This window comes from Pteropus alecto, unplaced genomic scaffold (assembly GCF_000325575.1).
Source record: "Pteropus alecto unplaced genomic scaffold, ASM32557v1 scaffold326, whole genome shotgun sequence".
NCBI lineage: Eukaryota > Metazoa > Chordata > Mammalia > Chiroptera > Pteropodidae > Pteropus > Pteropus alecto.
This window is the reverse complement of record NW_006438873.1, coordinates 1,375,737-1,387,246: the sequence shown is the minus strand read 5'-3', so window position 1 is coordinate 1,387,246 and position 11,510 is coordinate 1,375,737. Positions and strand designations below refer to the sequence as shown.

General features: G+C 53.5%; 1 protein-coding gene across 1 annotated transcript in view; it reads left to right on the top strand.

The window, feature by feature from the left end:
- Window positions 1–14: 14 nt before the first annotated feature.
- Window positions 15–11,510, top strand: part of BRSK1 (BR serine/threonine kinase 1) — a 14,343-nt gene continuing 2,847 nt past the window's right edge. Inside the window, exons 1-17 of the mRNA XM_006915950.3 lie at window positions 15–166; window positions 1,680–1,774; window positions 1,886–1,971; window positions 3,812–3,952; window positions 5,795–5,911; window positions 5,993–6,026; window positions 6,112–6,180; window positions 6,443–6,589; window positions 7,032–7,063; window positions 7,374–7,544; window positions 8,084–8,181; window positions 8,370–8,529; window positions 8,748–8,808; window positions 9,263–9,632; window positions 10,019–10,067; window positions 10,171–10,294; window positions 10,802–11,003. Of these exons, the coding sequence (XP_006916012.1) occupies window positions 31–166; window positions 1,680–1,774; window positions 1,886–1,971; window positions 3,812–3,952; window positions 5,795–5,911; window positions 5,993–6,026; window positions 6,112–6,180; window positions 6,443–6,589; window positions 7,032–7,063; window positions 7,374–7,544; window positions 8,084–8,181; window positions 8,370–8,529; window positions 8,748–8,808; window positions 9,263–9,632; window positions 10,019–10,067; window positions 10,171–10,294; window positions 10,802–11,003 (2,092 nt within the window). The 5' untranslated portion in view covers window positions 15–30. The remainder of the gene's footprint in view (window positions 167–1,679; window positions 1,775–1,885; window positions 1,972–3,811; window positions 3,953–5,794; window positions 5,912–5,992; window positions 6,027–6,111; window positions 6,181–6,442; window positions 6,590–7,031; window positions 7,064–7,373; window positions 7,545–8,083; window positions 8,182–8,369; window positions 8,530–8,747; window positions 8,809–9,262; window positions 9,633–10,018; window positions 10,068–10,170; window positions 10,295–10,801; window positions 11,004–11,510) is intronic.

Sequence of the window (11,510 nt, the reverse complement as noted above, 5' to 3'; positions counted from 1 at the left end):
GGGACCGGTCGGGCCGGGACCAAGGGCACCATGTCGTCTGGGGCCAAGGAGGGAGGCGGGGGCTCCCCGGCCTACCACCTCCCGCACCCGCACCCACACCCACCCCAACACGCCCAGTATGTGGGCCCCTATCGGCTGGAGAAGACGCTGGGCAAAGGACAGACAGGTGAGCCAGAGGAGGGGACACTTGGGGCGTGGGCAGGGGGAGCTGGGGGCAGAGGGCGGAACTCACAGGTATTCAAGGGGCAGGGGCTGGCTGCCCAGAGCCCTGGGTCTGGCACTGGAAAAGGGACTTGGGGTCTAGACTGCCCCATCTCCAGAATGGAAGGGGGAGAAGGCTCAGACTCTGAGGTCCTTGAGATGAGGAGGCTGGGGGCCTGGACTCCTGGAGAATGCTGGGGCCAAGGGCTGCCACCTGGTTCCTGGCAGAGGTTGGAGGGGCTTGGCAGCAGTGGGGAAGGGAGGCCAGCCTGCAGCGGAGACAGTGGCATGGGATGGTGGCAGAGGAACAGAGGTCCTTGGTGCAGTACAGCCGCAGGCTGAGGTGAGGCGCCGGACAAACAGGGGTGAGCCCAGGGAGCGGCTTCCCTCTGCACTGTCCTCAGGCCTTGGAGGGTTGTCTGTTGGGGTGACAGGGAGTGAGGCCGGGGCAATGGGGTCTGTAGCATTTTCCCCCTTCCAAGCATGCTCGCTCAGTGTGGGTACTAGGAACAGAGAGGTGGAAGATGCAAGAGGCAAATCCCCCAGCAGTGGCTGTGGAGGGGATCATCCTTTGCTGTTGCTAAACACTTGCCACCAGACATGGCCTCTTTCCTGCCGAGTGAGGGGTGTCCTGAGCAAGAGGTCCAGGGACAGACCCAGGGTCTCTATGAAACTGAGGGCCAGGGCCTGAGGTAGGAGGGGAGAGAGTCAGACCTCCAGATGTGCAGGTGTTGCTGGCCTGAATTCCTGAGTTATGGGGAGGACGAGGCCTGAACCCCGAGTCTGAGGGAGGAGGGGCTGAACCCCGAGTCTGAGGGAGGAGGAGCTGGAGTCTGAGGGAGGAGGCTGGGGGCCTGGACTCCTGGATCTGTGGCTTTGGGGTTTCTCTTGGAGAGTCGGCATATATTTGCGGTTTGCGTGCTCTGAGCTACAGCTGGTATTAAAAGCCAATCAAAGAAAGGGATTGGAAGGTCAGGGTTTGGGAGGAGACGGATGGGATGGTCTGGGAAGGGGGCAAACATGGCATTATATTCCTTGGGAGACATGGAGTCTCCAGAAGACTGAAGTGCAAAAAACTCAAGGAAGTGATGGATTGAAGGACAGAGAGAGGTTTGAAGGAGGCATCTTAAGGGAGACAAAACCATGGAGAGACAGTGAGGAAAGACTGTGGGGAGATGAACCTACACAGCCACCGGGGAAGGACAGAATTAGGGTGAGAATCAGGGTGGCAGTGGAGACAAAGACTAGTGGGTAGATGGACAATCGAGAGGGACAGAATCAGGCAATAGGGAGCAGGGAGAGAACTGTGTCTTGTGGGCATGGCAGCTGTTGGCCCCCAGGAGTTCAGGTCAGGGTGATTCAGGCCCCTGTGAAACAGCCACCAGAAGGAGGAGGAAACAAGGTGGCAAGGGAGAGTTGGCCAGAGTGGGGAAGGGTGGTCTGACAGCACACCCCACCTTTCAATCGTGCTCCCCCAGGGCTGGTTAAACTCGGGGTCCACTGCATCACGGGCCAGAAAGTCGCCATCAAGATCGTGAACCGGGAGAAGCTGTCAGAATCGGTACTGATGAAGGTGTGTGTGTGTGTGTGTGTGTGTGTGTGTGTTTCAGGGGAAGGGGGATCTTTGGGAATGGGGGGGAGAGGCGGTGCTGCCCTGCCTTCCTTTGTCACCTCACTGCCCCAGGTGGAGCGGGAGATCGCCATCCTGAAGCTCATCGAGCACCCCCACGTCCTCAAGCTCCATGACGTCTACGAGAACAAGAAATATTTGTAGGTATTTATAGACACCCAGCCCCTCCATGTGCCCTCCCCAACTTCCTAGAGCGGGACCTTTTCGGAAACAAGGTGGGGGGTGGGGGGTTGTGGGAAAACTTGATGTCTCCCTGCTAGGCCACAGAAGGCCCGGTCCCCTCCCTACCACACAGGGACACCCCTTACACACACATTACCCTGACCTGACCTGATGCTGATGGTTGAACGTGCCCCAGCAACAGGATGGCCAAGCCTGAGCCTCCCCAAGAGTGAGCAGAGGCTGATCCTTCCCCTTACTCCCTAGCCCCAGTCGTGCACCCCACTACACCAAAGGAACACTCTGTACTGGATAATCTGGGTGCCTCGGCCAGACCCAACTCCCCCATCCGCCCTGTCCCTGTTTGCTAAGACAATGGGGCCTAGCCAAGCCCAAGGCCCAGGGACTCCTGCCTCCTACCACACCCCCAATCTGAAGCACTAGGGACCGCCTGCTCCCCCAATATAACTCTGGGCGTTATGACTGGACACCCCAACAATGAGACTCCTCAGGAGTTCTGAGTCCCTATCTCAGAGTCAGTTACCCCCCATGAAGGCCGGGGGTGGGGTCCAGCTGTCCAGGCTTCAGACAATAGGCTTTTGTCTGCACTCTGGTGACCCAAGGGACAGCTGGGCTGGCCAGCAGGAGAGGCGATGGCCTTGCTGCCCCCACCACACAGTCCCCAGGATTAACTGACTCCAACACCTATCAGATGCTCAGGCAGGTGTCCCCAGGCAGGAAGCTGCCCTAGACCCAGGAGCTAGTGGGAATTGTAGTCCCCAAGAGCTCCCAGGTGTGGTGGCAGTAGCTACAGCTCCCACGCCAGGGGCCCTGGGGGCTTCTGGGAGTGAGAATTTTAACCTCCCAGAGCTTCATGGGATTTAGAGTCCTAAAAAGAAAAAATCCAGGTGGCTGATGGGAGTTGTAGTCCTTTGCTTCACAGATGTTGGCTTAGATTGGTGCACGTAGCCTTCATTATTGCCAAGAATTAGTAGGATTTGTGTTTATTCATTTTAAAGGCTTATAGGAATAAGAGGCTTGGCTTTCCAGGGGCCATTGGGTGTATGTTTATGGGTTATCTTTATTTCCCAGAATCCTGTGACAATTGGGAGTGTCTGTCCTCCAGGTGCTAAAGGAGTTGCCTTATCTCCTGAAACAACTAAGAGTCGAAGTGTTAATACTCCTGAAGTTGGCCTACAAGTCTCTGCTGCCCAGGGCTGATGGGAGTTGAATTTTGGCTTCTCGAAGGCTGAAGGGAATTAGGGTCTCTCCCTCTCAGGGGCTGATGGGGATTGGAGTCTATTTCCCTGAAGTTGAAGTAGTGTACACTGCAATGTCATTGCCTAAGAACAGATGAGAATTCCATTATCTGCAGCTCAGAAACTATGGCTTTCCAGAAGCCGATGGAAACGGGCGGCTTTACCTCCTAGGGGCCTAGGAGAATTGGGATCTCTGTCCTCCAGCTTCTAATGAAGTTACCTTATGTCCTGATGACAACTATTAGTCAAAATGCTGACCCCTGAAGTTGACAGGGGTGTCTCTGCCCAGGGCTGATGGGGATTAAGTTTCCACTTCCCAATGGCTGATAGGAATTGGAGTCTCTACCAGAGAATGATGGGTATTGGAATCTCTTCCTCCAGGAGAGTCATGGGAATTGGAGTCTCCTCTTCCCAGGGACTCATGGGAATTAGGATTCTCTGCCTCCAGAGCCAGTGGGATTGAGATCTTGTGCTAGGGTCGAGGCACGGATGGAAGAGGGAGACCAGGTCTTTGGGCCCCCACATGCCCCGTCCAGCCCTCTGCCCCCTCCATGTCCCTTAGGTACCTGGTTCTGGAGCATGTCTCTGGAGGTGAACTGTTCGACTACCTAGTAAAGAAGGGAAGACTGACTCCCAAGGAGGCCCGGAAGTTCTTCCGCCAGATCGTATCGGCACTGGACTTCTGCCACAGCTACTCTATCTGGTGAGGGCATAACCACTGATCGGCTTCCTGTCTGTGTGAATTTACCAATATGGACATTTCTTAGACATAGAACCTAACTATATGTGGTCTCTCATGACTGGCTTCTTTCACTTTAGCAGAACGTTTTTAGGGTTTATCCGGTGTCAGTGCTTCATTCTTTTTCATGGCTGAGTAATACTCCATCGTATGGATGGACAATGTTTGTTAATCCATTCACCAGTTGATGGACATTTTAGTTCTTTCTCCTTTTGGTTATTATGGATAATGTGGAAATATGATCATCCCTGTACAGGTTTTGGTGTGTATCTTTGTTTTCAGTTCTCTTAGGTACATACCTAGGAGTGGAATTGTTGGGTCCAATGGGAGCTCTATGTTTAGCCTTTTGAGGAAGTATTGGACCATTTTTCAAAGTGGCTGTATCATTGGACATCCTCGCCAGCACTCTGTGAGGGTCCAGATCTCTCTACATCCTCGTCAGCACTTGTTATTATCTGACTTTTTGATTATAGCCATCTTTGGGTGTGAAGTGGGATCTAATTGCAGTTTTGACTTACACTTCCCTGATGGCTAATGACACAGAAGATCTTTTCATGTGCTTACTGACCATTTATATATCTTTTTTGGAGAAATGTCTATGCAGATCTTCTACCCATTTTTAATTGAATTAGTTGTTTACTTTATTAAGTTGCAAGAGTTATTTATTCTAGGAACAAATCTTTCATCAGATGTATATTTTTCAAGTATTTTTTTTCCAGTCTGTGACATGCTTTTGCATTTTTATGATAATGTCTTGTGACAAGCAGAAGTTTACATTTTAATTAACTCCATTTTGTTGATTTTTTTTGCTTTTACAGTCCATGCTTTATCTGTCCCATTTAAGAAATCTTTGCCCAGTTCTTGCATTTAGGCCTAGGATCCATTTCAAATTAATGTTTGTATTTGGTGGGATGTGTGGTTTGAGGTTCATTTTTTGCATTTGAACGCCCATAGGAAAACATTGTCTTTTGCTCTCTGAATTGCCTTCAGCTCTCAAAGAAAGCTATTAAATAGGCAGCATTTTTATGAGTACAGTGCAAAATAGATGCCTTTGGTTCATCTTCCAACCTCATCAATTTGCACCCCTCTCTCTCTGGGATGGGGATTGGGGATGGGTAGGGATCAGGGTGGAAGCACTCAGACTTGGGACTAAAACTGGGTGATAAAAAGGCAGCCCATTTAAATTGTCAGCACCCCCGTATTGGAAAGACAGTGTCAAACCCCTGACATTAAAAATACTGACCTCCAGGGGGCGATAGTCAACATATTTAACAACCGGTGCAACCTGGTTCTGACCACTTTCAACAGAAACTATAGAATCTCCTGGCTCCACTTCCCACTCTCCATGAGGAGTTTGGCCCCAGGGGAAGGGGTTCCTGAGGGAGGGACCAGTAGCAAGCTTGGGGTGGTGGCAATATTATTTTTATTATTCAGTATAGAAATATTTCAATATTTAAAGAGCCTGATCAATATCAGCCCTGCTCACCCCAAAATATCTCATTTCCTCCATGTTCAAATGTTTGTGGATAAAATGATACAACGTCTGGGGTCTCCTGCAAAATAATTTAGTGGGGGAGAGAGAGCATATGTAGGAGCATCAGTGAGAGAAGATGTGCCCTGGGCTGATAATCGATCAAGCCGGGTGATGGGTACCGAGTACTTCCCTATATTCTTCTCTCTACTTTGGGGCGTGTTTGAAATTGTCCATAATCAAAGTTGCCAGAAGTGTCCCCTCTGAGAGATGGTGAATGGGGTCTAGGCCTCTAGGAGAAGGGCAGAGGCCTGAGCCCCAGCTATCTGTCTCAGCCACAGAGACCTGAAGCCCGAGAACCTGCTTCTGGATGAGAAGAACAACATTCGCATTGCAGACTTTGGCATGGCATCCCTGCAGGTGGGGGACAGCCTGCTGGAGACCAGCTGTGGGTGAGTCGGGGGCCTAGCCTCCTGAGTCTCAGGGAGAGGGCCAGAAGCCGGTCAGAAGCTCATGCCACATCTCTCCCCCAGGTCCCCCCACTATGCGTGTCCAGAGGTGATTAAGGTGAGTGAGGAGCAGGTGGAGGGGAAAGGAGTGGAGAGAGCCTGGCTGAGCGGGGAGCTTCATGGCTGGCCCTACATCCTTGTAGGGGGAAAAGTATGATGGCCGCCGGGCTGACATGTGGAGCTGTGGTGTCATCCTCTTTGCCCTGCTTGTGGTAAGGTGCCCCTCACCCCTCCTGCTCCATTTCTAGAACAATCCTGCCTGGTAGGAGCCTGGAATGTGAAGTTCCATCCTCACTCCAAAAATTGTCTGCCAAATATTTAACTGGTAACAGGAAGGTGGGGGGTGATCCTGGAGGTGAGCATTCAGTCACACAACTGTGGGATAGTCCCCAGGGATAGGGGGATCCCTGAAAGGAATGAGGCTGCCAGGAGCCCTTGGAGGACTTGGGACAGTGGCTGGTCATTTGTCACCAGGGGGCTCTACCCTTCGATGATGACAACCTCCGCCAGCTGCTGGAGAAGGTGAAACGGGGCGTCTTCCACATGCCCCACTTCATTCCTCCAGACTGCCAGAGCCTCCTGAGGGGGATGATTGAAGTAGAGCCGGAGAAGAGGCTTAGTGTGAGTTGGAGGGACCAGGACAAGGATGGGGACAGTGGGTGATGAGGTAAAATCCCGAGGGGAGTCATGGGGGAGTCGCTGCCTGAGTCTCAGCCCCAAGTCCTGCAAACATGCCACTCCAAAAGGGGACGGGGGACCCCTTAAGCGGAGGGATCATGCACACACCGGCCCTCCGGGGGCAGCGCGGGCAGGGGCTGGATGCCACTGAGCGTGTGGAAAATGTAGCCAGGCCGGTCCAGAGTAGTTAGACTGCTGCGCGTACGCAGGGCAATGCACACGGCCGCCACTAGGGGGAGACCTTAGCCGTCGTCCTGCATGTGTTTACAGGGAGGGTAGGGGGCGCAGTTAGGGACCCCTAACACCACCTCATCAGCTTTCCTTACGGCCAATTGTGAATCATACGACCTCACTTCTGCTTCTCTATGACCCACTCCCCTCACAGCTGGAGCAAATTCAAAAACATCCCTGGTACCTGTGAGTATGGGGGAACTGGACACAGGGGTCCCCTGGGGGAAAAGGGACAGGGGCTCAAATATCAAGGGCTTCCAAAGCAGGAGAGCCGGCTAGGGGCTGGGAGGCCCAGGTCCCTGAGTGAGGAGGGGCTAAGGACTCAGACTTCTGAGTTCTAGGGGAAGAGGGCACAGGTGGAGGAGAGGATGGGGCCTGGACTCTTGGGTTCCTAAGAGAGGGACAGGCTGAGACCCAGGACCCCTGAGTCGGAGATGAAAGAGAGGGCTAGAGTCCCAAATGCCAGGTTCTCTGTGATGTTTCTCTCTCCCCCCAGAGGTGGGAAACACGAGCCAGACCCATGCCTGGAGCCAGCCCCAGGCCGCCGGGTGGCCATGCGGAGCCTGCCATCAAATGGAGAGCTGGACCCCGACGTCCTGGAGAGCATGGCTTCACTGGGCTGCTTCAGGGACCGGGAGCGGCTGCACCGTGAGCTGCGCAGCGATGAGTAAGACCCCCGCGGAAATACATGTAGACAGCAGGGGCATATTTGAAATTGTCCATAATCAAAATTGCCAGAAGTGTATCCCTCTGAGAGGTGGTGATTGGGATCTAGGTTCTCAAGACCACTGGCAGGGACAAGCCAGGCCTCCAGATGGGGCATGGCTTAAAACTTCCCCGGGGACCTGTTCCTAGAGGAACCGTGACTACAATGGGCCTTGGGACCAACGGGAAAAAGATAAACAATTACAAAAAGTATGAATAGATACTGAGGCTGACTTAGACAGTGTGCCTCCTAAAACACTTACGTAGAGTAAGTGATCAAATTTTAAATATTATTATCACTATTATTATTATTGTTATTATTGAGGTAGGCTGAGATGTACACCAAGACAAAGGAATGAACCACTTTGATACCAGGAAATTGGAACCATATACAGAGATACTGGGTGGACTGAGCCCCCAGAGAGCCACAGCTGCAGGGAGGGGACGAGACCACCTCTGGGACTTGACCTCTAGCCTCAATCCTCTGCTACCCACCCATAGGGAAAACCAAGAAAAGATGATATATTATCTGCTTTTGGATCGGAAAGAGCGGTATCCCAGCTGTGAGGACCAGGACCTGCCTCCCCGGAATGATGTTGGTGAGCAGGCAGGGCTGGGAGTCCAGGCCCCAGGTTCCTGAGGGAAGATAGAGTTACAGGACCTGAGCCTCAGGGTGCAGACTCCTTGACTTGCTTTGTCAAAACCCTCCCCACTCTGGGCCTCAGTTTCCCCATCTGTCTGAGCACCATGTACAGCTGGACAAATCAGTCTCTTGACTGGCCCTCAGACCCCCCTCGGAAGCGTGTGGACTCCCCTATGCTGAGCCGTCACGGGAAGCGGCGGCCAGAGCGGAAGTCCATGGAAGTCCTCAGCATCACAGATGCCGGGGGTGGCGGCTCCCCGGTGCCCACCCGACGGGCCCTGGAAATGGCCCAACACAGCCAGAGGTGGGGACCCTGCTCCTTGGACGGGATAGCTAGTCCTGGGTGGGGAGGGAGTTCAGGATTCTAACCCCATCCCCACCTCCAAGGTACTGTGTGATTGGGACAAGTCACCTGCCCTCTGTGGGCCCAATATCTCCATCTTGAAGGAGTGTAGAAGGGAGAGGACAGCTGAGCCTTTTGGAACCCTCCCTCCTGATTTTCTTAATCTATCCTGGAAACAGATCCCGTAGTGTCAGTGGAGCCTCCACCGGTCTGTCCTCCAGCCCTCTGAGCAGCCCCAGGGTAAGGCCAAGTCTCCAGTGAATGGAGAAGGGGTAAGGCGGGTAAAGACACTGTGGAGCAGAGATTGAACAGCAGAAACTACAGTTCCTGTAAAGTCTAGAGACATTGCCTCCTTGACCGTAAAGGGCCGAGGACCCAAGGCCTTGGTAGTATTTTAGGCCACTGGCCATTTCCACCTCCATAGGGCTGGGTTCTCAGTGTGTCTGAGGGGTTCATTTACTCATCTAACATTAACTAATTGAGTGGTTACTGTATGCCAGTCACTGCTGGGTTTACTTCCTGCCCCGACAATGGTGTTTTGTTTTGTTTTGTTTTGTTTTGGGGAAGTAGGGGACTAGTTGGACTACAAGTTCCAGAATGCATTGGGGTCCGCTTGCCCAAGTGCGTGTGGGGGACCCCTAGAGCCTCCCGGCAGTTGTAGTTCATCCTCTCACCCACCTCCACTCCTCCGCAGAGTCCGGTATTTTCCTTCTCACCGGAGCCCGGAGCTGGAGATGAGGCTCGGGGCGGGGGCTCCCCGACTTCCAAAACGCAGACTCTGCCTTCTCGGGGCCCCAGGGGTGGAGGCGCCGGGGAGCAGCCCCCGCCCCCCAGTGCTCGCTCCACTCCCCTGCCTGGTCCCCCAGGCTCCCCGCGCTCCTCTGGGGGGACCCCCTTGCACTCGCCCCTGCACACGCCCCGGGCCAGCCCCACCGGGACCCCAGGAACAACACCACCCCCAAGCCCCGGTGGTGGCGTCGGGGGAGCCGCCTGGAGGAGTCGTCTTAACTCTATCCGCAACAGCTTCCTGGGTTCCCCTCGTTTTCACCGGCGCAAGATGCAGGGTACGGGGTCCCTAGGAGAACAGGGGCTGGGGGCTAACATCCTAGTCCGCTCAGGAGGGGGCTGGGGACCCAGATTCCCACATCCTAGAAGAGTGGGTTGTGAGCACAGTTGCAGGTGGTAGGGAGAGGAGGAGGAGATGGGGCCTCGGCCTCCGCCTCCGAAGGATGCGGCCCTTGGAGCTCTGGTTCACCTTCCCATTGGCTCATGGCAAGCAAGCCCCACCCATAGGGGGCATGGCCTAACGGGTCAGCATGCTATTTGAGGTTTAGTTACCGGGAGATGAAGAGGCACTGGGTCTGGACCCCCTAGTTAAAGGGAACTGCTGGACACGAAGATGGTGAACGAGTGTTGACCATGCTCACCCCTTCTCCCCACTCTCCCCCAGTCCCCACCGCTGAGGAGATGTCCAGTTTGACGCCAGAGTCCTCTCCAGAGTGAGTGTGACGGGGAAGAGAAGAGACCGGGTGGAGGCGGGGAGGGGAAATTCATTCCCTCAGCCCCTTCCTGAACCTCTTCCAACCATCCCCTCCCACTCAGGCTGGCAAAACGCTCCTGGTTCGGTAACTTCATCTCTTTGGACAAAGAAGAACAAATATTTCTCGTGCTAAAGGACAAACCTCTCAGCAGCATCAAAGCGGACATTGTCCATGCCTTCCTATCGGTGAGGGGCCTGGGTCCCTAGTATCCTGGCCACCATAGAACTACAAATCCCAGCAGCCCCTGGGGTTTACCCCCTTAAGACTGGCCTGCCTTCCTCCTGTGCCTCATGGGATTTGTAGTTTTTCAGTCAGAATTGGGTTTAGTCATTGTGGGGACAAGGAGGCAGGAGAGGTTTATTGTGCCCTGGGGCCTGGAAGTGGTAAATAGGATCCTGAATTACAGTTACCACAAATTAGCGTCCCTTAAGGATTGATGATTTGCCATTTCCCTACTATTACATTGGGATTCAGTTGCTCAGCCCTTCCTCCTATACCTTGTTTTTCGTAGGACAGAGAAAACTACAAGTCACAACAGGCAGTGGGGCCTCCCAATGGCTTTTCTGTTATTTTGCACCTGTGGCTGATGGGACTTGTAGTTCCTTGGATAGCCATGGTAGTTGGGTTAGTTATCCTTTCCCTAGAATCAGGTCACTGGAATCAATCCTCCATGTGTCCCCCACCTCCCTCAGATCCCCAGCCTGAGTCACAGTGTGCTGTCACAGACCAGCTTCAGGGCTGAATATAAGGCCAGTGGTGGCCCCTCCGTCTTCCAGAAGCCCGTTCGCTTCCAGGTGGACATCAGCTCCTCTGAGGGGCCAGAGCCCTCCCCTCGAAGGGATGGCAGTGGTGGTGGTGGCGGTATCTACTCTGTCACCTTTACGCTCATCTCTGGTAAGTTTCCCTCAAGTGGACTGCCCCCAGCCCAGTGTTTGGGATGCTCAAGACAGCTGAGGTAGGATAGCCGCCCAGGAGGGCAGCACCACCAGGGAAGAGGACATAGTGCTCAGCTGGTACTGACCGTGTGCACCCTTCCTCACTCAGACCCCCACATTCTCTCTTTCCCCCTTTTCTCATCAGCATTTAATGTAATGTCATATTTACTTACAACATGCTTAGTGCTTTATACGTACTAGTTTCTCAAAGCTTCCCAGCAGCCTTTGAGGTGTTGTTAGTAATCACCTGCTTGACATAGAAAAAAACTGAGTCCTAAATTGACTCAGCCAGAGTCAAACTGCACTCTGTGACCGAGCTGGGGCTCAACCTAGGCCTCCTGACCTTGCAGTGCAAAGCTCTACCTACTACTTTAAGACCGTTCATCAGAAGAGCAAAGACATGGGGTGCTTCTTTCTTTCAGGCCATTCCTGCACCCAGAGCAGGCATTACCAATCTATCAATCAC